This window comes from Moschus berezovskii, chromosome 11 (genome assembly GCF_049115385.1).
Source record: "Moschus berezovskii isolate FMDL1 chromosome 11, NW_MosBer_1.0, whole genome shotgun sequence".
Classification (NCBI taxonomy): Eukaryota; Metazoa; Chordata; class Mammalia; order Artiodactyla; family Moschidae; genus Moschus; species Moschus berezovskii.
Window position 1 is genome coordinate 9,559,902 of NC_142470.1, and position 22,843 is coordinate 9,582,744.

The 22,843-nt window shown below is 52.9% G+C and overlaps 1 protein-coding gene across 11 annotated transcripts in view; it reads right to left on the reverse strand.

Moving 5' to 3' along the window:
• MVB12B (multivesicular body subunit 12B) overlaps nt 1–22,843 on the reverse strand; it is a 200,674-nt gene that overhangs the window by 22,367 nt on the left and 155,464 nt on the right. For 9 of the 11 annotated variants that reach the window (XM_055400884.2, XM_088841152.1, XM_088841149.1 and 6 more), the window contains 2 exons: nt 5,278–5,333; nt 2,522–2,581 (listed from right to left, as the gene is read on the reverse strand). In XM_055400884.2, the coding sequence (XP_055256859.1) occupies nt 2,522–2,581; nt 5,278–5,333 (116 nt within the window). Of the gene's footprint in view, nt 1–2,517; nt 2,582–5,277; nt 5,334–21,349; nt 22,146–22,843 lie in introns of those variants that run through there. The other 2 variants (XM_088841154.1, XM_088841151.1) reach the window with 2 other exon arrangements.

A 22,843-nucleotide genomic window follows, 5' to 3' on the forward strand; every position in this document is an offset into this window, starting at 1 on the left:
GCAGCACATTAAAAAGCAGAGACATTACTTTGCCAATAAACGTCCGTCTAGTCAAGGCTATGGTTTTCCCAGTAGTCATGTATGGATGTGAGAGTTGGACTATAAAGAAAGCTGAGCGCCAAAGAGTTGATGATTTTGAACTGTGTTGGGGAAGGCTCTTGTGAGTCCCTTGGACTGCAAGGAGATCCAACCAGTCCATCCTAAAGGAGATCAGTCCTGAAAATTCATTGGAAGGACTGATGCTGAAGCTGAAACTCCAATACTTTGGCCACCTGATGCAAAGAACGGACTCATTTGAAAAGACCCTGATGCTGGGAAAGATTAAAGGCGGGAGGAGAAGGGGATGACACAGGACGAGATGGTTGGATGGCATCACCGACTCAATGGACACGAGTTTGAGTAAACTCTGGGCGTTGGTGATGGACGGGGGGGCCTGGTGTGCTGCGGTCCGTGGAGTTACAGAGAGTCGAACACGACTGAGCGACTGAACTGAACTGATACCTCACCGGGCAGCTGCCATAGCAAGTGCTGCTCTGAGCCATTTCCGTGACTGTCTCAGTGACACCCATAAATGCCATAAATTTTCATTATTAATGCTCTCCTGGTTTTACAGAAGAGGAAACTGAGGCTCAGAAAGGTTACGTGGAAGAGCTGAGGATGCTACCCCTGCCAAGCTCTGCTCAGAGCACCCGACATCAGCACACTGCACTCTAAACAGACATTTTTGGCCCTTCCGTGGGAAGAGAGCTAAGAGAATTGACGGTGGTTTCCACCACAGGCACTGGCTCTGCCACTGGGCTCTCTCCTATTTCACCCTGTTCTGGTCACCTGAAGGCCCAGGTGGGGTCAGGACCCAGGTTGACGGGCCTCCCTGGTACTACTGTCCCCACCAACCCGAGGACAGGGGGCCGCGGGCTTCATGTCATAACAGAGCACGTCTGGAGTACGACGCGGTAGGTCTCTATCTTGTTTTGGGCAGATAACTTCGCCTCCCTGAGTCTCAAGTTCTGACCCACGAGATGGGGAGGAATGCTGTCACCTGGTCAGCCCAGGGTGAGAATCGGTGATGATGGAGGTAAAGTCCAGGCCCACAGCCGAGCATGTGGGAGATGCTTAAATAAACGGGGCTCTGGCTCCAGCCCGGGAGGACGGGCAGGGAGGGAAGGGGTGATGTTCACAGCTGCCCCGTCTCCTGCACTGACCACCCACCCCCACCAACCTGCGGCGATGGGCGCTTGCTGTCTGTGGTGTTTTTCACAACTGTCCCTTTAGTGTTCATGAGACAGGTTTTCCTGTTATCCAAGCTTTAATCAGAGAAGGGGGTTACCCCTGGCCCCCCCCACCCCTTAAAGTCTGTGTGACCTTGGCCATCCTGAAAGGACAGGCCGGCTCCCCACTTCACAGCCTGTGGCCAGAGCAGGTCTCTGCAAAGGCCGTCCGGATGTGCTCGCCGGTGCCACCCTGTGGGGACCCCTCACAAAGGCAGTCTTGGCCGGGGGTGGGCCGTCACCTCACTTTCAGCCAGGGCTGACCCGGGGTTCAACCCACATGTGTTTTTCTGATGTGGCAGCTGGCCATTGTTCTACCCCTCTCAAAATCTACAGATGACAGTCCGCTTGGGGTTTTACGATTTACTGAAAATCCAAGACAAAGGGGGACTTTTTTGTCTTGTTTTTGCTGTGACAGGTTTAGAAATTTGTTGTACTATATTGATTCAATTTTCCTTGATTTCAGCCATCTTTCAATAATGCAACCTGCTTCAGTGCTGGCTGGGTACACGAGAGAAAAGCCCAGAGGAGCTGAGAATATTGAAATGTTTCTACCATTTCCATCTCTGAGACGAATGTCCCTCTCCGAGGAGAGCCGGCTGCAAGCATGTGACCGCTTAACAACCATCTCCACACGGAAGACGACACGCACGCCGGCGCTGTCTGACGAGAGTGGGCAGACCACCCGGAGAGCTGACCCCCAGTTCCGTTCCATTATCGCCACTCTCTTTCCTCAGAGGTGTGACGTGTGCTTCCAAATCCTGGGATCTCTTTTTATTAGGAAAACATCCAAACTCTTTCTAACCAGGCTGCCAAGAGGGGTTTGGCTTTATCAAGCACAACGGAACGTGTCCTGATCCTTCCTCTAAATCATGCAACGGCTTGGACATTTCCTCAAACACCTACTGGAGGCCAATAATAAAACTGAAGGAGGAGGAGCCAACTCCGCGCCCTGGCCCCAACCTCTGCCTTCTTTAAGCTGAGACTTTTTTTTTTTTTAACAAAATGAAGCAGCGTTGACTGATCCCGTGTTATCGTGTAAAACCTTCTGTCTTATTACTTTAAGTAATACACACATTAAAAAGTGAGTTTCTTTAAGAAGTTAACCTGAGTGAAAGCTTCTTTCTCAGAGGCCCACCCCACCCTAAGGTCCCTTCTTGTCCCTGGAACACACCCTTAATGTGGAAGGGAGACGCCACGCCAGGCAGCAAGGACCCGGGCCCCACCTGCCCCATTCTGGGGAGCTTGCTTACCTCTTTTTCAATTTCTGCCAGAGATTTGATGGTGATTCCCAGGAGATCAAAGGGCTGCATCTGAAAATACATCAAGTCATCCTTTTACCTGGCTGGAAAAAGTGCTGCTTCACATTTGCTTTTCTTCAAACCCCTCTGTGATCCGGTGTTTTTTCCACTCCTTTTCTACAGAAACCATCAGCATGACTCCACAGTGCTGCGTGAGCAGACTCAGCAATCCTGGCTGCCACCGGGTCCCTTCTGGGGGGGACTTCTGCCTAGGCACCCAGGTCGGGGGTGGGGGGCGGCCACAGCTCTCCTGAAAGAACGTCACTGTCGCCAGTAACTTCTGCCTCTTGTCTCTGACTGCCCCCTGCAAAAAGGCCAGTGTGCTCTTTCTGCAGTCAGGGGGATGGAGGTGCCCACGGCTTCACTACACTGCCCTGACCACCCCTGCCTGTGTGTCGGAACGGGTCTAAAGGATTCTGGGGAGGCAGGCGGCCCGTCTCTTGCCTGGGACTCCTTAGCATTAGGGAAGGGGTTGGAGGGAATTTTAGGTCATTTAAAATGCCAGGTGAACGAACTAACCAACTGCCCATCAATGGTCGTTTGAGAAATCAACAGTGGTGGAAAATAACACCACCATTTTAATGGGGTGTTTGTTTCTGAAACTTCATAGAGATGGGGACCTTTCTTCTTTGAAAACACTGGCTTTTCCACAGACAGCATGAAAAATGAAACACACATGGCAACGAGAGTCAGCTGGAGGCCCGGAGAAGCCTGGGCTGAACGCCCGGTGAGGGGCAGAGGGAGTCCTGTCTCCCAGGTCCCTGGCCCGGGTCCCCTCTGGGATCCGCACGGTCTGTACTCCTGAGGCAGCCCCCCGGGGCCAGCAGCTGGGGGTGAAGAGGTGAAACCTGAGAGTCGGATAAAACCCCTGGAGGCCTTCGTGGTTTTGAACTGCAGCCCAGAGGCAGGGGGCAAGAGCTGGAGTCTGAGCCGGGCCGGGGGGAGTCCCTGAAGGCTGGCTCCGAGCCCCAGGACCTGGATTCTGACAGGGCTCAGCGCCTCCACCTGCCTCTAGGCGGGATGTAGCAGGACAGGTTAATCCCTCCATCAACCTCCTCTCCAGTTACAAAGCATCGCGGGCGGGCCCCTCCCGGCCAGGCCAGGCTTCGGGAGATTAGAGAGAGAAGCGAAGGGGAAGCGCTGGACTTGGCCCGTGGCCGCCTGCTTGAGCACTCGCTGAGTCGGCAGAGCCTGGACTTGGGATGGGGGCACCAAATTAGGCTCTCGGCTCCTGGAGCTGCACTGCCCCACGGCCACAAAATGGTTTGGCTTTCTCCTGCTGCCAGCCTGCGCGGCACGAGCACGGGGCCACCTGCCCGTGCGGCCGGGGATCCAGCGGCGGTCCAGCTGTTATATCATTAGGCTCTAACTGCCCCACTAAACTTGCCCGCTTGGAGCCGCAGCACAGGACAGAACGGCCTCTCCAACGGCGCGCGGGCGGGAGAGGCGCCAGCATCTCCATGGCAACACAGCCAAGTGGCGTGAGTGGTGAGCTGAAGTTACACAGGCTCCGCGTGTCAACATCACGGGCGTGTTTTTTTCTTTTCTTTTTTCACGATTAAGCTGCTTACCAGAAGGGTTCAGAGGAGGCCTATTATATTTCATGAAAATGGAAACTCCAGGGCAGGTCAGATCTCAAGCTGGGTGGTTTTAAAGCTGGATCCAAGAAAAACACTTTTGCTTGAAGGACTCTGAGCTGGTGCCCAAACCAGGGCTGTCGTGTTTATTAACTACTCAAGAGCAAACTTCTGCAGCAAGGATTTGAAAAAAATCCAGGAACAAGTCTACTGAGCCCACAGACCAGGCCTGCACCACTGAGGGGTGCAGGCACTGCCAGAGACGGGCGGTGCCAGGCGGGCCCCGCAAGGCCGTGCGTGCCAGGTGCCTCTCAAGGTGTGGGGTCCGGCCTTCAGGCCTGGCGAGTTCACTCGGTCCCTCTGTCACTAAAGATGGCTCGGGAGCCCAGCCTGGCCTCGGTTCCCTCTCGTGTACCATGGGGTCTGTGCTGGCCTGCTGTGGGTGGTGGACCCACAGCGGCCGGGCAGCAGCCGGCATGAGCAGGCCCAGCCCTGCCACTCAACGCCTGTGAGTCAGAGCGGAGAGTGTGGTCGTCAGAGGATGCGGCCATGACAACGGGAAAGGGTTAGCAGCTCGCTTTCTGCTGAACGTTGTCAATGTTAAACCAAAAGAGCAGAAATGAACAAGGTGAGCTTGGAAGCCAGGAGCACTTACAGCCAGCGAGGTTCAGAATAATTCACCATCACATCTGAATCAAGAAGACTCGGCTGTGGCTGCATCGGAGTGCGTCTGTCCGTCTGTCTCGCTCCCTCCCCACCCTTATCCCTTCTCTTCTCTTACTTATCAAGCACCTTCTAGGCACAGCTACAGAGTCCTGCTCTTGAGCTTCGGGGGTGGGGGATGGGGCACAAGGGTAGCGATGGATGATTCTGGCAGGGGAGGGGTTTGGGGGCTGCCAGGATGGCCCTGCCAGAGAAGGCAATGGCAACCCACTCCAGTACTCTTGCCTGGAAAATCCCATGGACGGAAGAGCCTGGTGGGCTGTCGTCTATGGGGTTGCACAGAGTTGGACACGACTGAAGCAACTTAGCAGTAGCAGCAGCAGGATGGCCCTGCAGGGCTGTGAAGAGAAGGGCTTAGGCTAGGGGTGGAGGGAGCCGAGGGGGAGGGCAATCATGCGAGAAACTTACACTTTCTGGAACACAAGAGAACTTCTCTGAAATCATAAAAGGCACACCATCCATGGCTGCAAAAGAAGAGGGGGGAAAAAAAGTGAAAATAAACGGTACTGCAGATCCACTGACTTTCAGTAACTTGAGCTATTGACACGGCCAGTACAGGCCGGTCAGGGGCTGGAGCCGGCGGACCTGTGCACAGGTAAGTGGGGCCAAGGGTGGCGGGCGCCCAGGTGCCATCTGTGCTCCCAGGACACACACCTGGTGAGCGAGGCAGATACCCAGCGGGATGCACAGACAGGAGCTGTGAGAGTAGGGGCGGTCCGGAGCCCACCCAGGGTCCCAGCTGTGAGTTGGGGGAGCCACCGAGGGGCTGGGAGCAGGACAGAGGCGCACGGGGTGGAAGGGACAAGGCTGGGGGCTCGGGGTGGAGGTGGGCAGTGACTGTGTTCATGAGCTGCCCTCCTGGCTGAGTCCTGATCATAGCCAGGCTGTCAGGCTCACAGGAAAGGTCCAGGTTGAGGGGAAAGAGTGGTTCTGGAGTCAGAGAGACTGGGTTGAACCCTGGCCACGACCCTGACTGTGCGGGGTTTACAAGGAGGGCAGTGCGGCCTGTACAGGAATTGGTATGAGCTGTCCACGTGAGCTCGGCAGGTGGGCCTACGCGGCCACCACTGCTGGCTTCTGGTCTTTCAGGGCTGCAAAGAGGCTCAACTGTCTGCTCAGTACTCAGAGGACACAGAAGCGGTGGGAATGGGCCCCCGGAAGAGAAAAGAGGGAAGGCAGGGGTCAGGGGTTTAGGTCCTTTCCCGCGGCCCCACATCCACTGCATCCCCAGGTCATCAACACTGCCAAGTCACGACCTGGGGCTGCCCCCACTCCTGGGATGAGGGATTCTGACATCCATGTGGAAACTCTGACACCTGGGGAAACAGGTCCCCCTGGACAGAGCGTGACACAGGTGCTCTTAGCATGAAGGCTGGGTGGCCACAGGCTGGGGAGATGGGCAGGGGCTTCTCCTGGGGTCCAGCGTTCCCATCAGCCCTGAGCAGAGGCCAAACTGGCCTCACTAGTCCCAGCCACAGGCACGGCGTGGGGGGGCCTTGCGGTTTTCTAGTGAGTTGTGGTCACGGGAAGATGTGGAGTGATGAGTTAGTTCCCTGGGAATGAGGGTCTCCACTTTCCCTGTCATCTTGAGGGGGGCCATTCTCTGGGACACTGGTGGTGGACAATGTTTTTTTCTTTTTTTCAGTCCTAAGAAATAGTCGCAGAAGCAGAAAGAAGAAAAGGAAGTAAGAAAAGAATTCTGGGACAAATCCTCTCTGATCAACAAGATGAACCAAATGTCTCATTTTAAGCTACTTTCATCATTTCTGGGGAGGAAAAAAATGGACTCTTCTCTGGAAAGTATGAAAAGGAACTAGCACAGCCACCCCCACTACAGCACGGGACACCCCCTCCTTTCCTGGGAGGGTTGCGTGGGCCACGGGGCTCGGACAGAGACATCTGTGGTCAGAGACGTTGCATCACAGAGGCCCTGGGGACCTGCCCTCCCTGCCTAGAGACCCAGCTAAGCACTGGGGACAGTGTGATACCTCCCCAGGAAGGAGCGGGGAGCCCACAGTCACTGTACACGGTATGTCATATGCACAAATATACTAAGGGAATCTGAGCACCTACATGCATTCTACATCCCTGGAGAAGGAAATGGCAACCCACTCCAGGATTCTTGCCTGGAGACTCCCATGCACAGAGGAGCCTGGTGGGCTACAGTCCATGGGGTCACAAAGAGCCAGACACGACTGAAGTGACACAGCCACGCATGTGCGTTCACAGCTGGGAAGATACAGCTCCGCACAGATGATCCCTGAAAGGCTGCGACACCTTCTAGAAGAGACAGGACAGGACCCACCCAGAACCCAAGGGAAGGGCCAAGCTCCTTCCCCGCAGTTGCCACCATTCACCCACCGTGGCTGGAAGTCAAGGCTCACCCCACGTGGCACTCTGACCCCGGCTGCTTCCTGATGCCACACAGGCCGGTGGGCACACAGCACTGGCAGCATTTTTGATCACTCACAGACAGGCGGTCGGGGGCCACATAGGTGGAAGCAGTGACTCGAACCTCTGGCCCTTCTATGACGGATACTTGCTATTTCTGATGGCAAACCTGCGTCTTCCACACCAGGGCCTTTCACGGTTTTGACAATACCACACACTCACCAAGTGTCTAGCTGGCCTTTGACCAGCTCTTTTCCATCAGCCCTATGGGCCAGGAGGTGACTATGTGTGCCAACAGCCCCAGGTCACACCCACCACCGTTCTCTGGACCCACGCTTCCCTCCACAGTCAGTCCCCTCATCAGGAAGCCACCGCCTGTATCCTGCCCACCCCATGTGGGACGCTGGAAACCACAGCCTATTTACCTCTCCTTCAAACATCTCAAAGCCCCTGTGGTCACCTGCCCTGGCTGCATTCCTGGGCTGGGAACCCTGTTTGGTCATTCACTGGGCTTTCTGCCCATCATAGTGTCTGGGGGTTCTGGAAAGATATGATGAAGATTGCCCTTCTCACTGGTGACATCTGTTTCCATCAAAATGTCAATGTCTGCTCCATGAACTCATGTTCTGAAAACATGGGACACTGACCTGCAAGGGCTGGATTACTGCAGGAAATGAGAGTCCTGGGGAGCACTGGGCAGTAGTGAGAGAGGGTGGTGACCCTTGCCCAGCACGAGGCTGGAGTCACAGCTGCACCCAAAGGGAAGGGACGGGGATTGCCGAGCAGGCGTGCTCCCTGCCTATCCCCTTCACCCTGTGTCCGCCCCCGTCCCTCCGCCATCCCTCTGGGGTCAGCTCAACGTGCCCTCTTGCAGGATGCTGTCCCCAAAGTCCTGCCCGCCCCCCTGGGTGTCTGGCTAGGGTCATGTCTCCTCTGCTGGCCGTGGGTCTCCGGCTGTCCACACCTGAGTCAGCTCTGCATTCCTGTCCCAGCAGAGGGGGTGCCTGGAGAGCTCGGCATCCCCTGTAATGGGGCTCCAGCCTGGGACACATCTGTGGAGAAGGAAGGATGCACTCCCAAGACTGTCTGAGAAGCAAGAGGCAGTGTGAGGGTGGCCCGTAGTGCAGGGGGCGACGGGCTCCTGACGGGGCTGAGCAGCAGAGGAGCCGCTGCGGAGAACCACGCAGACCTGATCCGACCTTGAGGGGAGCCGTCTGGGGACGGAGAGAGAGAGATGAGAATCTGGGGATAAGTTTCCACTTAATCTGAAGAGTTCACGATGGGAAGACGGGCACAGCCAGACACTCCTTGCGTTCTTCTAGAGAACAGACTCTAACAGTCTTAGAGGAAAAGAAAGTGAATCCACAGGGTCCTGGGGGCAGAAGCTGCGAATGGGCAGGTGCTGCTTCGAGAGGAATAGCCTCTGGGGTGACACGCTCGGACACCCTGAAAAGGGGAGCCAGGTCCCCAGGAGCCACTGAGAGTCTGCTGAACAGATGATCTGCCAACCGAGTTTCATTTATTTAAAAAAAAATCTAGCATAGCCAAGATTATGGTAGGCTGAAAGAAGGCAGATTTGAGCAAAGCATTTGACAAATTTCTCACGTTATCCAAATGGACAAGACAGATAAGTACGGCTGGACAAAGTTAAGGGTAGGAGAATCCATAACTGGTTGGACTAGATGGTCAAGAAGCTGATTAATAGATTGACACTGACCTCAGGCATCCTCTCTGGAGGGTGCCCAGGGCGTTATCAATTACTTCAGTGAAGGCACGCAGAGTAGGCATATCCGATATGCGGCCGATGGGGACAGCCCGCAGACTGGATAAGGGAGAGAAATCCAATAGAGATCTCAAAAAGCCAGGGTCATGGGCTAAATTTAATAGATGGAATTTGTTAAAGGTCAGTGTTAAGTCCTGTACCTTAGGTCCAAAATGCCAACTGCGTCAGATGGAATGAAAGAGGTTCATGCTGGAATAACAGCAGAAGACACGAAAAAAAAAGACTTGACCGTAGTGGAACAAGTCGCCTGACTGTTTAGAAGTTGGGAGCTGACATCGTAAGCGACAGCAGAGCCATCCCCACGCCAGGGTGGGGGACTCACCACCTTGGTCTGTTCTGGCCTTAAGGGAGGGGGTTCCGTGCTGGGACTGCGCCCTCAAGAGCATTGTCCTGACAGCTTGGTGAGGGACCTGAGAGCCCAAAGGAGGGAAGGGGAGGAAGCCATCAGACCTGCTTCTCTGGGGGGGCCTGGCCACACCCGGCACCCAAGAGCCCAGGAGCACGTGGGAAGAAGTGCAGCTCGGTGGGTTCTGACAGAAGCGGGGCTTCCCTGGTGGCTCAGCGGTAAAGAACCCACCTGGCAATGCGGGAGACACAGGTTTGATTCCTGGGTTGGGAAGATGAAATGGCAACCCACTCCAGTATTCTTGCCTGGGAAAACCCATGGGCAGAGGAGTCTGGTGGGCTACAGTCTATGGGGTCACACAGAGTCGGACACGACTGAGCATCACCAGATAAGAGAAGCCTTGGAGGTGAACATGGTCAAGCGTCTGCACGTGTTCTGAGCTGTCACAAGAAGAGGGGCTGGCAGCAGGGCACGATTTCCGGGGGAGACCTTGTCCTCCACTGGAGAAGCCAGAAGGAAGGACACACAGCACCGGCTGAAAAAGTTCCAGATGCACGGCGACTTGTCAGGGGGTTAGAGAGGGATGTTGTGTGTTGGTAGGAAAGCTGATCTGTGGGACTGCTAAATCCCCTTCTAATTCCAGGACATCCATTTCTATTCTCCCTATCTGGGTAGCTTTTCCATATTTTAAGATATCTAGAGGCTTGTGAGACATAATTCTTAAAATCAATGGTGCTCATTTTTCACATGTTCCAAAAGATCCCATAAATCATCGTCCGGGCTCCTCATGGGGAGCACGTGTCTTCCTCCCCGTGCTCTGTCCTCACCCCACTCCTCCCCCAGCCTTCAGCCACTGCCGAGTCCCAGTCACAGTGACACGCAGTGGAGGGGCTGAGGGGGAGCCGTGAGCAGGGGCAGCCCCCACAGAGCCACTGCTCAGGGGGTGCATGTTCGTCCCCCCCCCCCACCAGTCCTCCCAGGCAGCCTGGGCTTGCACAGGGTTCTCACGTGGACACAGCCTGACTGATCCGTGGGCACAACCCAGAAGCAGGACACAGAGGGCTGTCCTTTCCTCACTGGCACTGAAGGTGGAGCTTCTGGGGCCCAGACAGTCCATTGTCCGGGTCCCTTGACCCCCTGAAACCTTGGATGTAGCAGAACTTCTCCCCTGTCCAACTCTAGGTCAGAGAGAGTGTGAAGGAAAGGAAACCACATTTACTGACCACACCCGAGAGAGCCAACCTGCACTAAATAACGTCACATCCACGATGATCACGGGCAAGTTAATGTTTAAGGAACCCAAGGCTAAGGAGTTAGGGAGTTTGATGGGGCCAGCATTTGAGCCCAGGTGCCCAGATGGCGGTGGCAATGCCGTGGTTGTGGCCGGGAGGATGTGCAGCAGACGTGTGGCTGTCTCACCTCTCTGGGCCTTGGCTGTCCTGCCTGTAAAGCGGGGACCACACGGCATCTGTCCCAGGACGGGCCATGAGGGTGGAAGGGGCGCACAGCAGACACGGGCTTCTGTGCAGGCCCACAGCCTCGTGCCAGGCAGGCCACCTTTCAGGACTAGGAAGAGTGCTTTCTTCATCTTCTTCCTTCCCCCCTCCCCCCTTTTTTCTTTTTAAATTTTTGGTGGCAGTTTTAACAAAATGCTGATCCTCGGCACCGAGCAGCACACAGCAGATGAAAGCAAGGATGTGCCGTGGGCTCCGTAGCGCAATTAGCATTCTCCTAAACAAACGAGCTTCAACAGAGCTGTAATTAAGCAGGCCTGTAATTAAGTATATGCCCTTTATCATAACGATCATGCTTAAAAATGGCATGATGCATGGAACTCTGTTATTAATGCTGTAATCCCAAACTGAAGTGCGACTACATAGAAATCAGCGTGTCAGGCCTGTCACCGGAGTGTTTGTAAAATACATTACAGAAAAAAACCAGGAAACAATGAGCTCATTCAACTGTTCTTTTTACAATCAGGCACTACAAGTCAAGAGGATTGTGAATGCTTACAGAATCTGCAAGGTTTAAACAAATAAAGCTCTAATCTGCTACTATATTAATACCACTCCCTCTTCTAAAGAAGGAAAGGGGGGATTTATTTATTTATTTTTTTCCCAAGTGACTGTGCTACTTGCCTTTGCTTTCCTTGGGGGAAGAAGTCCGATTTGCATGCCATTTCTGTTAGGACATAAATTGGATTCCTGTTTGCACAGACACCTCTGCCGTGAATCTGCAGGAACTCTGCCCAGCAACAGGAGAGGGCCATAGCTCCTGCGTATGGGAACTGTAATTTTACTTGCCAAGGCAATCCCTCAGTGCCTTCCCTTCATTCTCACCTCCACACACACCTTTGGACTTCTGCAGGCTCAACACAAACCCACTGCTGACCAGCTCCCAAAGGCACCGGGCCCAGGACCAGCTGATGCCTTCCTCAAAGAGGAAATACTCCAATCGACACATGAATTAATTCCGGCACACTTGATCCAGAGATTCATAAAGTCATATGGTGAAAATGTGACCCTCATGCCGGGAAAGACTGAAGGCAGGAGGAGAAGGGGGCTACAGGGGACGAGATGGTTGGATGCCATCACCGACTATGGACATGAATTTGAGCAAACTCCAGGAGATGGTAAATGACAGGGAAGCCTGTCGTGCTGCAGTCCAGGGTGTCGCAAAGAGTCGGACATGACTTAAGAGACGGAACAACAATGGTGAAAATGTAAAATTTTTAAAAAGACTCCGTCACCAGCATCTCCACTGTCATCCGCTTACGGCTGCCAAGTGGTGTTAAGTGAGCTCAGCTGTGCTTCCTCAGAAGTCCTCGCAGAGATGAGAGTGAACAACGTGACTTACTGGCAGGCAGTCATTTTCACAATAAAATTACATGCAGTTGGAATGGTGGGAGGCCTTTAATTCTGTGTACCTGCTTGGGGATCAGAGCTGTAAATAATCGGCAACCCGGCCCTTTCTTTCCCCCTTTCCTGGGGCGTTTCAAAAGTCCTTTACAGTCTGTGATGGGAAAAATGCCAACAACTCAAGATCTCAGGGCCATTTCTCACTCATTTGCAAACCAAAACGGCCAAGCCCATCCTGCTTTCTCTGTGATTTCACTTTGGGGAAATTCCTTGGAAGATATTTGTGGACGCCCCACAGCTGTCTGCTAGGTGACATTCCAATTGAGTTTACACAAGGCCAACAGCTTCCTTCTGGATCCCCACAGTAATCAGTTTAGCCACGTTACTTGTAAGCCAAAAGCAGTACTTTATCGGCCATGACCAGAGCCTCCCAGGTCCCATGCACAAGGCGTCTCCATGGAAGGAAGGAGGCACCTGTCCTCGTGGAGGGGGACAGGCATGCCCAGTCCGCAGTCCACTACTGGGAAGAGGCCGGGGGCCCGTGGCAGGCACCCCACTGCCCGCACCTCTGACTCAGGACAAGTGTGTCATCTCTCTGAGCCTGCTTCCTTGATTGCAGAAGCAAGTCATACCGGGACAGTTGCAAAGTTTAAATGACGTTAAAAGCGTAAAGCCCCAGGTACAAACTAAGTCCTCAGTAACTGTTATCACCCCTGCACTAGATGGAAAAGCCCCTCCAAGACAGACCTTTCTTTCTCTCTGCTTTTACATAAAAACACAACTGCATCCACGTTCAATTATGTAATCTGAGGCCAAAGGCTTTTGGGGGTGCAGAGGCAAAGCCTGCCCAGCAGGGCCTCCCTGGGTGCCCTGACCACGGCTCTCCTGGTGTCTGCCGTCCCTACGGTCACAGGTCAAGCTCGTCTGTGAGAGCAAGCCCCATGCTGGTCCAGGTGCTAAACGTCCCCTGGTAAAGAGCCCCCCCAAAGCCAAGAGAAGAAAACTGCCCCTGGGTGTCGGGAGGCTAATTTTACCAGGTTAGGCAGAAATACTGCACTTTTCAAACAAAGATGCCTTCACACCACAAATAAATGGTCTCTGGGGTTCTATTTCATGTGGGTAATTAGGAAGTCCCCCCATAACTCTGCCCCCACCTTCCAAACGCATAGCACCAGACAGTAACTGTCACTTTAGTCCCGTAGCCTGCTTCACCTTTCCACATCCCACATCCTGGGAGGTGTCTGGGGGCCCTCCAGCCCTCCTGCCCCACCGTTCTGAGCAGCACCTCAGAGGGCCCCAGGGGCTGTGCGAGAGGACCCTCAAGGGTCTCTGCTGGGTGGTGGAAGCCCACGGAGCTGGGCCATGGGTGGCTGCCCACCAGGGACTCTAAATACATGAAGGAGAACACCTTCACTCAGCTGCAGAAAGTGAAAAGTGAAGTTGCTCAGTCGTGTCCAACCCCATGGACTGTAGCCTACCAGGCTCCTCCATCCATGGGATTTTCCAGGCAAGAGTACTGCATTGGGTTGCCATTTCCTTCTCCAGGGGATCTTCCCGACCCAGGGATTGAACCTGGGTCTCCCACACTGGAGGCAGACGCTTTACCATCTGAGCCACCGGGGAAGGATAAAACTCTGTGAGTACTTCAAGGCTTGGGGCAGGGACCAACTGCAGTTCCCTCAAAGTAAAGATAAAATCCAGTTAAGTGACACTTTCCCCTGTGGCTTGTTGAGGGGCTCCCAGGCGGGTCACTATCATCACACGTTCACACCTGCTTCCCCGGGGCACACGCACAAAATCTCCTCTGTGAGCTCGAGAGACGACAAGGGGCTCTGTGAGCGCACAACAGGAGGCAGAAGCGAGGGGCCAGCCCAGGGGTGCGGCCGCCAGGAGCAAGCACGTTGCTCGGAGGCGGGCGAGGCCTAAACCGAGCCGGTCAACCCGCAGCCGCTGTCCTGCAGCGGAGGCCGAGCCTTGATGGGGCGGGACAGGCCCGGGCAGGGTCAGACCCCATGCAGGAGGTGCGCTTTGTTCTCCAGGGCTCTTTTCATCGTCTCAAAACCAACTCATGCATATTTTTAAGGCTTTTTTTGTTTTCAACCTCTCAATAAATGCTTTCTAAAGAAGCAACTCCAATAGTCCAGGTACGTGAAAATGCACCTTGACTCCAGAGCCCTGTCCTTTGGGGACAGCCGGGGTAGGGGTCTGCACACGGCCCTTGCAGTCCCTCCGTTTCCTGTGTTTACCTATGAGCTTGCAAGCCAAGCAGAAATGTAGCATATTTTGGGGTATAGGTTTCCCTGGTGGCTCAGACAGTAAAGAATCTGCCTGCTAACGCAGGAGACCCTGGTTCAATCCTTGAGTCAGGAAGATGCCCCAGAGAAGGGAACGGCTACCCACACCAGTGTTCTTGCTTGGAGAATTGCATGGACGGAGGAGCCTAGCAGGTTACAGTCCACGCGGTTGCAAAGACTTCATGACTGCAGCGACTAACACTTTCACTTTTCCCTTTTTTTCCTCTGTTTTTAACAAAATGGCATCACAGCGTAACTGACTGTTCTGCACTTTGCTTTCTCCACCTGCCAGAGAACGTGCGTCGGGGGGGCTACAGAGCTAGCTCAGTCTTTGTTACAGCTGCCCAGAAGTAAGAGTGGAGACAACCGAGGGCCAGCTCACAGGGAGCCGTGGCTGCCATCTACAGTGGCCTGCATGACCCCGTGACGCCCCTGGGGGACCACTGAAGGGTTCTGAGCTGGAGGGGACATATCATGTTCGCGTTTTAGGGATGTCTCCCATGCTGTGATGACAGTAAGGCTGGAGGCGGGACCACCTGGAGGGGGTTCTGACAGCAAACCAAGGGATGGTGGGCGCCTGGGCTAGGGCTGTGACCGTGAGAACAGAGGGAGGAGTCCGAGGGAGGGATATGTAGATGGCACAACCTAGAGATTCGGCGATGGGCTATGAAGGAGCAAGGGCAGAGGAGTCAAGGGTGCTTCTGAGGTGTTCTGAGGGTCAAACAGTTGGGAGAAAAGGTGCTCAGCGTGGACGTGGGGGCGGGGGCGGGAAGCACAGGGTGAGCTGCTGGGTCCCATTTTGAATGTGTGAAGTCTGAAGGGCTTGTGAGACATCCAAGGGAAGATACAGGTGGGGAAACAAGTGCCAGGAACGTAAGGCTGGTTGGTGAGGACTGCCCAGATACAAGTGTAGGAGTGAGACCTAAGGGAGTGTTTGGGTGTTACCCGCATTGTGCTAAGTGAGGACAGGTGGGCCCAGGGTGGAACACTGAAGGATGCTGACTGTTCATGTGTAGGCTGAGGCAGAGAAGTTGGCAAAATGATGGGAAGAAGATGAGAATGTACTCTGAAACTAGATGTGTCCGTAGGAACCTGGTTTTAATAAGCAGATACGTGTCTGTGAGTCTGCTTCGGTTTTTAGATAGGTTCATTTGTGCCACACTTTAGATTCCACATATAAGTGAAGTCATAACGCTATTTATCTTTCTCTGACTTACTTTACTTAGTGTGATCACCTCTAGTTGCATCCATGTTGCTGCAAATGGCAACATTCCATTCTTTTTTATGGTGAAGTGGTATTCCATTGTGGGTTTCCCAAGCGGCACAGTGGTAAAGAATCTGCCTGCCAACACAAGAGATGCAAGAGACATGGGTTCGATCCCTGGGTTGGGAAGATCTCCTGAAGGAGGAATGGCAACCTGCTCCCGCTGGCTTGCCTGGAAAATTCCATGGATGGGGAGCCTGGAGGTCTACAGTCCATGCGATCACAAACAGCTGGACACGACCTCAGAAGATACAATGGACAAAATCCACCCAGGCTGGCCCACTGTAGGTAACAGCTGATTTCTCTACCCTTCCTCTGGATTCTACACAAAAAGCCTTCTCAAAAGCAACAATCATGAAGGGTTATAGTAAGTTCTGGACCAGAGGCCTCCACTCTCTTGGGGTTAAAGGGCAGAAAGAAAGTGTCCAGGTTGTCCAGCACTGACCCATGCTCAGGGGAGCAGTGCCCTGAGGTGCCTGTCTAGGGGACAGTGTCAGGGACACTTACACATGCATCAGTGGTTGGATGGTATCACCGATTCAATGGACATGAACTTGGGCAAACTTCGGGAAATGGTGAGGGACAGGGAGGCCTGGGGTGATGCAGTCCCTGGGGTCGCAAAGAGTTGGACACGACTCGGCGACTGAACAACAACCAAATAAGCCTCTGCATGGCCCCATGAGTGTCCCCAACCCTGCTCTGCAAAGGGCTCCGGAGCCCAGAAGGGAGAAGTCAGGTCAGGGCCACAAAGCTGGTGCAGAAATGGGGACACCATCCTACGTGGCATGAAGCAGTCAGAGAAGGATGGGAGCAGAAAGCCACAATCAGAAAGGGTGATCACGTGGATGGGAGGTACACTGAGTGGAAGCTGTGAAGCAGCCAGCACGGGGCGGGGGTCCCCACAGGGTCTTCTGAGCACTTGCCCCAGGGGGATAAAACTCGTGGCCAAGACAGACACATCCACCCCAGGGATCTTTGGAGTTGGCTTTCAGTGCAGGACTCCTTGTGTCATTCCTTTATTTGAACTCAATTGTTTTCTCAAGTTTAAAGGTTTACATCCAAAGGTCTTAGCCCAGGCCCTGGCAAGCTGACCCCAACCTAGCTTTGCAGTCTCCCCCACGGCTCTGTACACCTTGAGATCTAGTTACTGTAACCTGCTTGCCACTTCTGACCAAGCCAGGCCTTCTGTTTACCATAGGCCTGTCTCCTTGCTCTGTGCTTGGCCTGGAGAGCTCACTCCTGCCCGCGAACCCCCAAACCAGCTGAAAGTTACCCCCCGGGTCACCTCCTGAGCTGTCACTCGTTGGAGTCAATGGCCTTGCTCCCAGTACTACTCCACTCCTGTTACCCACCCCAGTGCCTTTCCCCAGATCACGAGCTCCCTGCTAGCCCGGGGCCTGCAAGGACGTGGCAATCCCAGATAAACAAGGGAAGGCCTGCGTTCCCGAAGAAAGCTGTGTTTCCAGATGGGAATTCTCCAGTAGGACTCTACGTAAAGGGACATTCTAATTCCTTTTCTTCTGATTCCATGATCAATGAGTAAGCTGTTAATTAACTGCTTATTTGCCCAAGTACTTTAATGATAAGATAACAGGCTAGAGGATCACACAGCTGGAAAGGGGTAGGTTATAAATTTTAAGATTTGGAAAGAGACTGTCCACAGGTTAAAGGAAAATGGAACAAAATGTGATCCTCTGGCTCCACAGCACAGAGAATCTCCTGATCTTGAGTAGTGGGATCATGTTCACCAGGGCCTGGGCACCCCTGAGTGGATGGGAGAACTCAGGATGAGCACCCTGGAGCCAAGGCCTGAGCTCTGAAGGGACAGCCACCCCCTGGAGGCCCCAAGTTCCATCCTCCCCAAGCTGCCGGGTGATTCCAAGAGCCCAGACACAGTGACGGACAGACACAGACCAAATGATGCGGGAAGTCTCACAGCAATCGAAATCCAACTTGTTTAAGTAAGACTGCACTGCCATGTGCCTTTGAACCAGGTCATAACTTTATAATAAAACTTAATATGAAGAGAGAAAAAAAACAAACCATTTCTCTGTCTTGTATTTTTCTCAAACACTGGACTTCCCAGTTAAAAACCGAAGGCCTGGACTTCCTCCCCCTCACGTAGCCAGACGTGCAGCTTCTGGCTGAGGTGGGCAGGCTGCTGGTGCCCACAGAGAGCGTGCAATGACAGGAGATGACAAAATTGCCCCCCTGTAGCAGGCACGGGGCACAGGTGTGCCCATCGACCTGCCCAGAGGCGCCTTTCCAACCAGCGGGACGTTCAAGGGGCTCTTCCCTGGAAATGGCTTCTCATGAAGGCCATACATCACATGCCCCAAACTCAGCTCTGGTGGACAAGCTCCCTGGACCACAGTGATGTCAGAAAAAGGAGCAACCCGAGACAAAACTGACACCTAGGCTGACACCCGCTTTCATCTGGAATATTGGGGAGCATCTCTGAAGTACAATGCCACCAAGTGCTCAGATTTCAGATTTAATATTAACCTTTAAAGGGCATGTCACAGAGATGTACTCTCTGAATACTGGTTGTGAGCTCACTTTGTAAGTCGATCACGGAAGCTGGGTGTGAGGCTGCCACCCGTCTCCAACTGCATCTGTCAGGGGCGTCTCCCTCTACCTGACAGTAATTCTAACCGAACCCAGCAGTCCCACAGATGAACAATTCACCACGGTTTGAGCTCAACCTTAAGGTTTAATAATAGAGCCCTGCTCACACTGCGCTCATTTCTAGAGCTGATGAACTTTCAGAGGCAACACGAGTTGAAATAATGAGTGCAGAGATGACAAAGAATTTTAACCCAAGGTTCTTTGAACTATCTGGTATAATAAGCACTTGTTCCTTTCTACAATGGGCACACAGAAAGAGAAATCTAAATAATAATTGCTGTAATTATCTTGAAAAATATGCAGAGATTAATGGTGATTATGAAAATCTGTATAATTGTTCTCTGAAATCATCACTGTTGAAGTGGTATCTTGAAATGGTTGCAGCCGGAGAACTTTTTAACACCAAACGCCATGTGGGCATGGCAACATGACACTTTTGGCTTTCTCCCTGTTAAAATGTTACCCTGTGTTTACGAAATTGTTTTTCATCGTTTCCAAATACCCTGGCCTGCGTTTTAACTCTTCAGACCGGCGCCCTGAAAAGGTTCCAAGACGCCCTTAATGGGATGCGTGGTGTCATTGTGGTTCAAAGCCCCAAGTTCAACTTGTTATTTATTCAAATAATTAATTACTCTTGTATCCATCGAGCAGTTTGTCATGACACATTAATGACTTGATAGACTTCTATGAACTGGTGAACACAGAACAGCAGAGCGTTTTTATCGTCATTTAATTTTAAAACGATCCTGTGTGAAATTATCTAGTCGTGAGTGATGGAAGCATAAAGAACAGAGTCAGCAAAGCCCCTTTTGGATCATTGCTTTATTAATGGTAACGTCAGGGAAATGAAAAATGCTAACATTGTCATATTCCGCTGCCGGGGGGAGATGAATGGCTGGGGGAGTGGGCGAGGGCAACGAGCGCTCCCCGCCAAGTGCGCAAGTCCCTCCAGGCGCCAGGCGGGGCAGGCCTTGCACACCCACACCGGATGACGCCCGTGCTCCCTTTCGAGTTTATGGCTCACGACGTCTGCTGCACTTTGTGTGTGTGGTCTTTTTTTTATTTTAAACTTGAATTTTCCGCTAGTGATATAAGAAACCCTCACAAAAACATTTCGCTTTATTGCTTTGAACATTAAATGTTATTAATCCGATAGAAAAACGTTAAAGATATTGCTGTCACCTTTAAATGTGAAATGATATTAGGCGCTAAAGAAATGCTGGGTTAGGAGAAAAGATGCTCCCTTAGTTTCTTTCGAGCCTTGAGATAACCGTGCTGGGCTGATGAGAAGATAATATTTCTATGGGGCTCATAGCACAACATCTGCTTAAAAGACATTTCCTGTTCAGCTATGCTTCTTTTTTTTTAATATATAGTGAAAACTGTTTCTCAATTGTTTTAATTACAAACGTGGGAATCTATGCAAACTGTTCCCCAGCAGTGCGATTCACAGAGAGGAGACAGCAATCCCTGAAGAGCTGCAGCGCTGCCTGTGGGCGGGAACTGCTCGCTGCACATGCTGAGCCCACGAGGGGACCACGGTGGAGGCCGCAGGCACTGTCCTGCCCTCCTCCGAAAGAGAAGCAAGCAAGGGTGGATATGGTTCCCTCTTGCCTTGAGAGAGCTTCCGGTTCCATTTTCCTAATCCTGGGGAAAGGTTCTACCACTCCCCACCCCTCACCCCCACCTGGGGGGTGCTTAGAGCCACAGGGCCCTGCTCCTTCTCTCATCCCTTTAAATCCCACTGTCCCTACCCACCTTGAGTCCAAAGTCCTTCAAATCCAAAGAGGGTGGTGGCGGTGGTTCAGTCTCAATTGAACTGCCCTGTGCCTCGTCTGGGTGCTTTCCGTGTGTCGACTGATTTCTCATGACAGTCCCATGAGGTTATGTATCACTATTATTATTAAAATCACAGGAAGTGTAGCAAAAGTGGACTATCCAGGGTACCCAGTGGAACAGCTGAGAACACGGCTGGTGGGAGCTGAAACGGGTGTTAGGACTCTGAGGATAAACAGGTCAAAGGACACACGGCAAAGGTCTAAGCCAGCAGGTTGGTGGCCTGTTTGTGGAAAGGCCTCTTTTTTCAGATGAAGATACATGGGTCAGGGTCTCATGATTTTCACAGCAAGGTGGCCACAGAGCCAGAGCTCAGGTTGCCTAAGGCCCCAGGGCACCTCCTCCCACGTCCTGCCTTGTTTTGCAGTGAGCTCTGCTCCCACGCGGTAAGCAGGGCTTCTTTTTGCCCCGTCAGGGCAGTTTTAGAGTGGAGTCACGCAAGCAAACTTGGCTTGATGGAACTCACCCAGGTTTAGAGGCTGCGAGGGGTACCACAGATTTATTTGGGGGAGTGCCAGGGGGTCCTCAGAGACACAGGCAGGCAACGTCCAGAGCAGCTGACTGAGCTCCAAGAGATCGCAGACGCCCCAGGCAGGGAACACAAGTGGTTTTCACAGGAGCCCTGATGGAGAGTCCAGGCAGATGATCCTGACTGCCAGGGACACTGCTGCTCACCCAGGGCACTGCCACTCAGGTAGCCAGCTCATTCTCTTGGCCACGCGCGCTCTCTCTCTAAAGAGCAAACCACATCCTGCGAGAAGACAAGGGGCACCCTCATGGGCAACATACTGGTCCAGACCGGTGGTGGGGGAGGCAGGGTAGGTAGGCAGGCTTTAAAGACAGTGTCTTCAGAGCTGGCCCCAGACTCTCCAACAGAAGGTTCTCAGACTTCCAGGTATATCAGAATGGCCTGGGGTGCTCATTAAAACTGCAGCTTTCTAGCCCCAAACCTCCAGAGACCGGTTCAGGAACCTAGAGACAATGGCAACAGGAGCGAGTCCTCTGTGGGCTTGGATCCAGAGAGTGCTTCGCTGAGGGTCTCACGGGTGTAGCTCCGTGAAGCTTTTCCTGCATGAGCAAGGTACTCCGTTATCAGTAAGGACTAATGGTGTCGGGGGTGGGGGCAGCAGCACTGGCCACAGAGGTCACTTGGAGAAAGCTGTCACAACCCTGCGAGGCAGATGGCATCACTCTGTCCTATGTCTGTGAGAAGTAAGGGAGCCCTGCTTCCAGTCGAAAGGGGAAGGCGGCACCATCACCCACATTTAGCTCAGAAGACCGGCCTCTTGACACTCCTGCAAAATCTGGTGTCAAGTAACACCAGTGCCAAAGTATAATCAGAGACTCTGCTCACTGATGGATCAGTCCCTATGCTGTTGTTCAGTCGTTCAGCTGTGTCCCACTCTTTGCCGCCCATGGACTACAGCTTGCCAGGCTTCCCTTTCACTGTCTCCTAGAGTCTGCTCAAACTCATGTCCGTTGAGTCAGTGATTTTATGTAACCATCTCATTCTCTGCCGCCCTGTCCTCCTTTTGCCGTCAATCTTTCCCAGCATCAGGGTCTTTTCCAGTGAGTCAGCTATTTGCATCAGGTGGCCAAAGTACTGGAGCTTCAGCATCAGTCCTTCCAATGAATATTCAGGGTTGATTTCCTTTAGGATAGCTCATAGCTTCACTGGGTTACCCAAGTCTCTTTGCCATAAGGGAGATTATTTGCTATGCTGTAGTCCTGGGAGCCTCTTTGGTCCAGATACTCTGTGGACTGAGCCTCTAAAACTCACAAGTGAGAAGGAACCCAGGACGGTCCTTGGTTTCTCTCTGTATCTCTCTGTATTCAGATTTCTGAGCACTCAGGGTTTCTCCGGCTTTTACCTTCACTATCAGAAGAAAGAGACTCACGTCACTTGCGGCTGTCTTTCTGGATTCCAGACCCAAGGCCTTTCTCTCTCTGTCTACCTCACTCAAAGTGAGCTTGGCACACTCTGAAGCCGAGGAATTCGGCTCTCACTTGCTCAAGTGAGACTCAAGTTTCCTCCTTAAACCCCTCTGGGCTTCTCTTGAGTGAGGACTTCCAGGAGCTTGAAAATCTGCCCTGGAGTTTTTAAAGGAATCTTTTTGTCAGGACAAAGTGTGAAAGCCCACACTTCAGTAGGAACAAAGGGTTCAAAAAGACACACCTAAGTGATGTCTCGAAAAACTGCAGGCCGGGCCGGCGACTAAGTGGTAAAGGAATCCGCCTGCCAGAGCAGGAGGCACAGCTTCCATCGCTGGTCCGGGAAGATCCCCCCATGCTGTGGAGCAACTAAGCCCGCGCGCCACAATGATTGAGCCTGTGCTCTAGAGCCCTGACACTGAGCTCTAGAGCCCCGAGGACTGAGCCCACGGGCCACTAAGCACTGCGGCTCTCATGCCCTGGAGCCAGTGCTCCTCGACAAGAGAACCCAATGCAACAAGAAGCCCGCACAGAACTAGAGAGGAGCTCCTGCTCTCCGCAACTAGAGAAAAGACCTGTGTAGCGACGAAGACCCACCACAGCCCAAAATAAATAAATAAGTAAGACTGAAAAAAAAAAAGA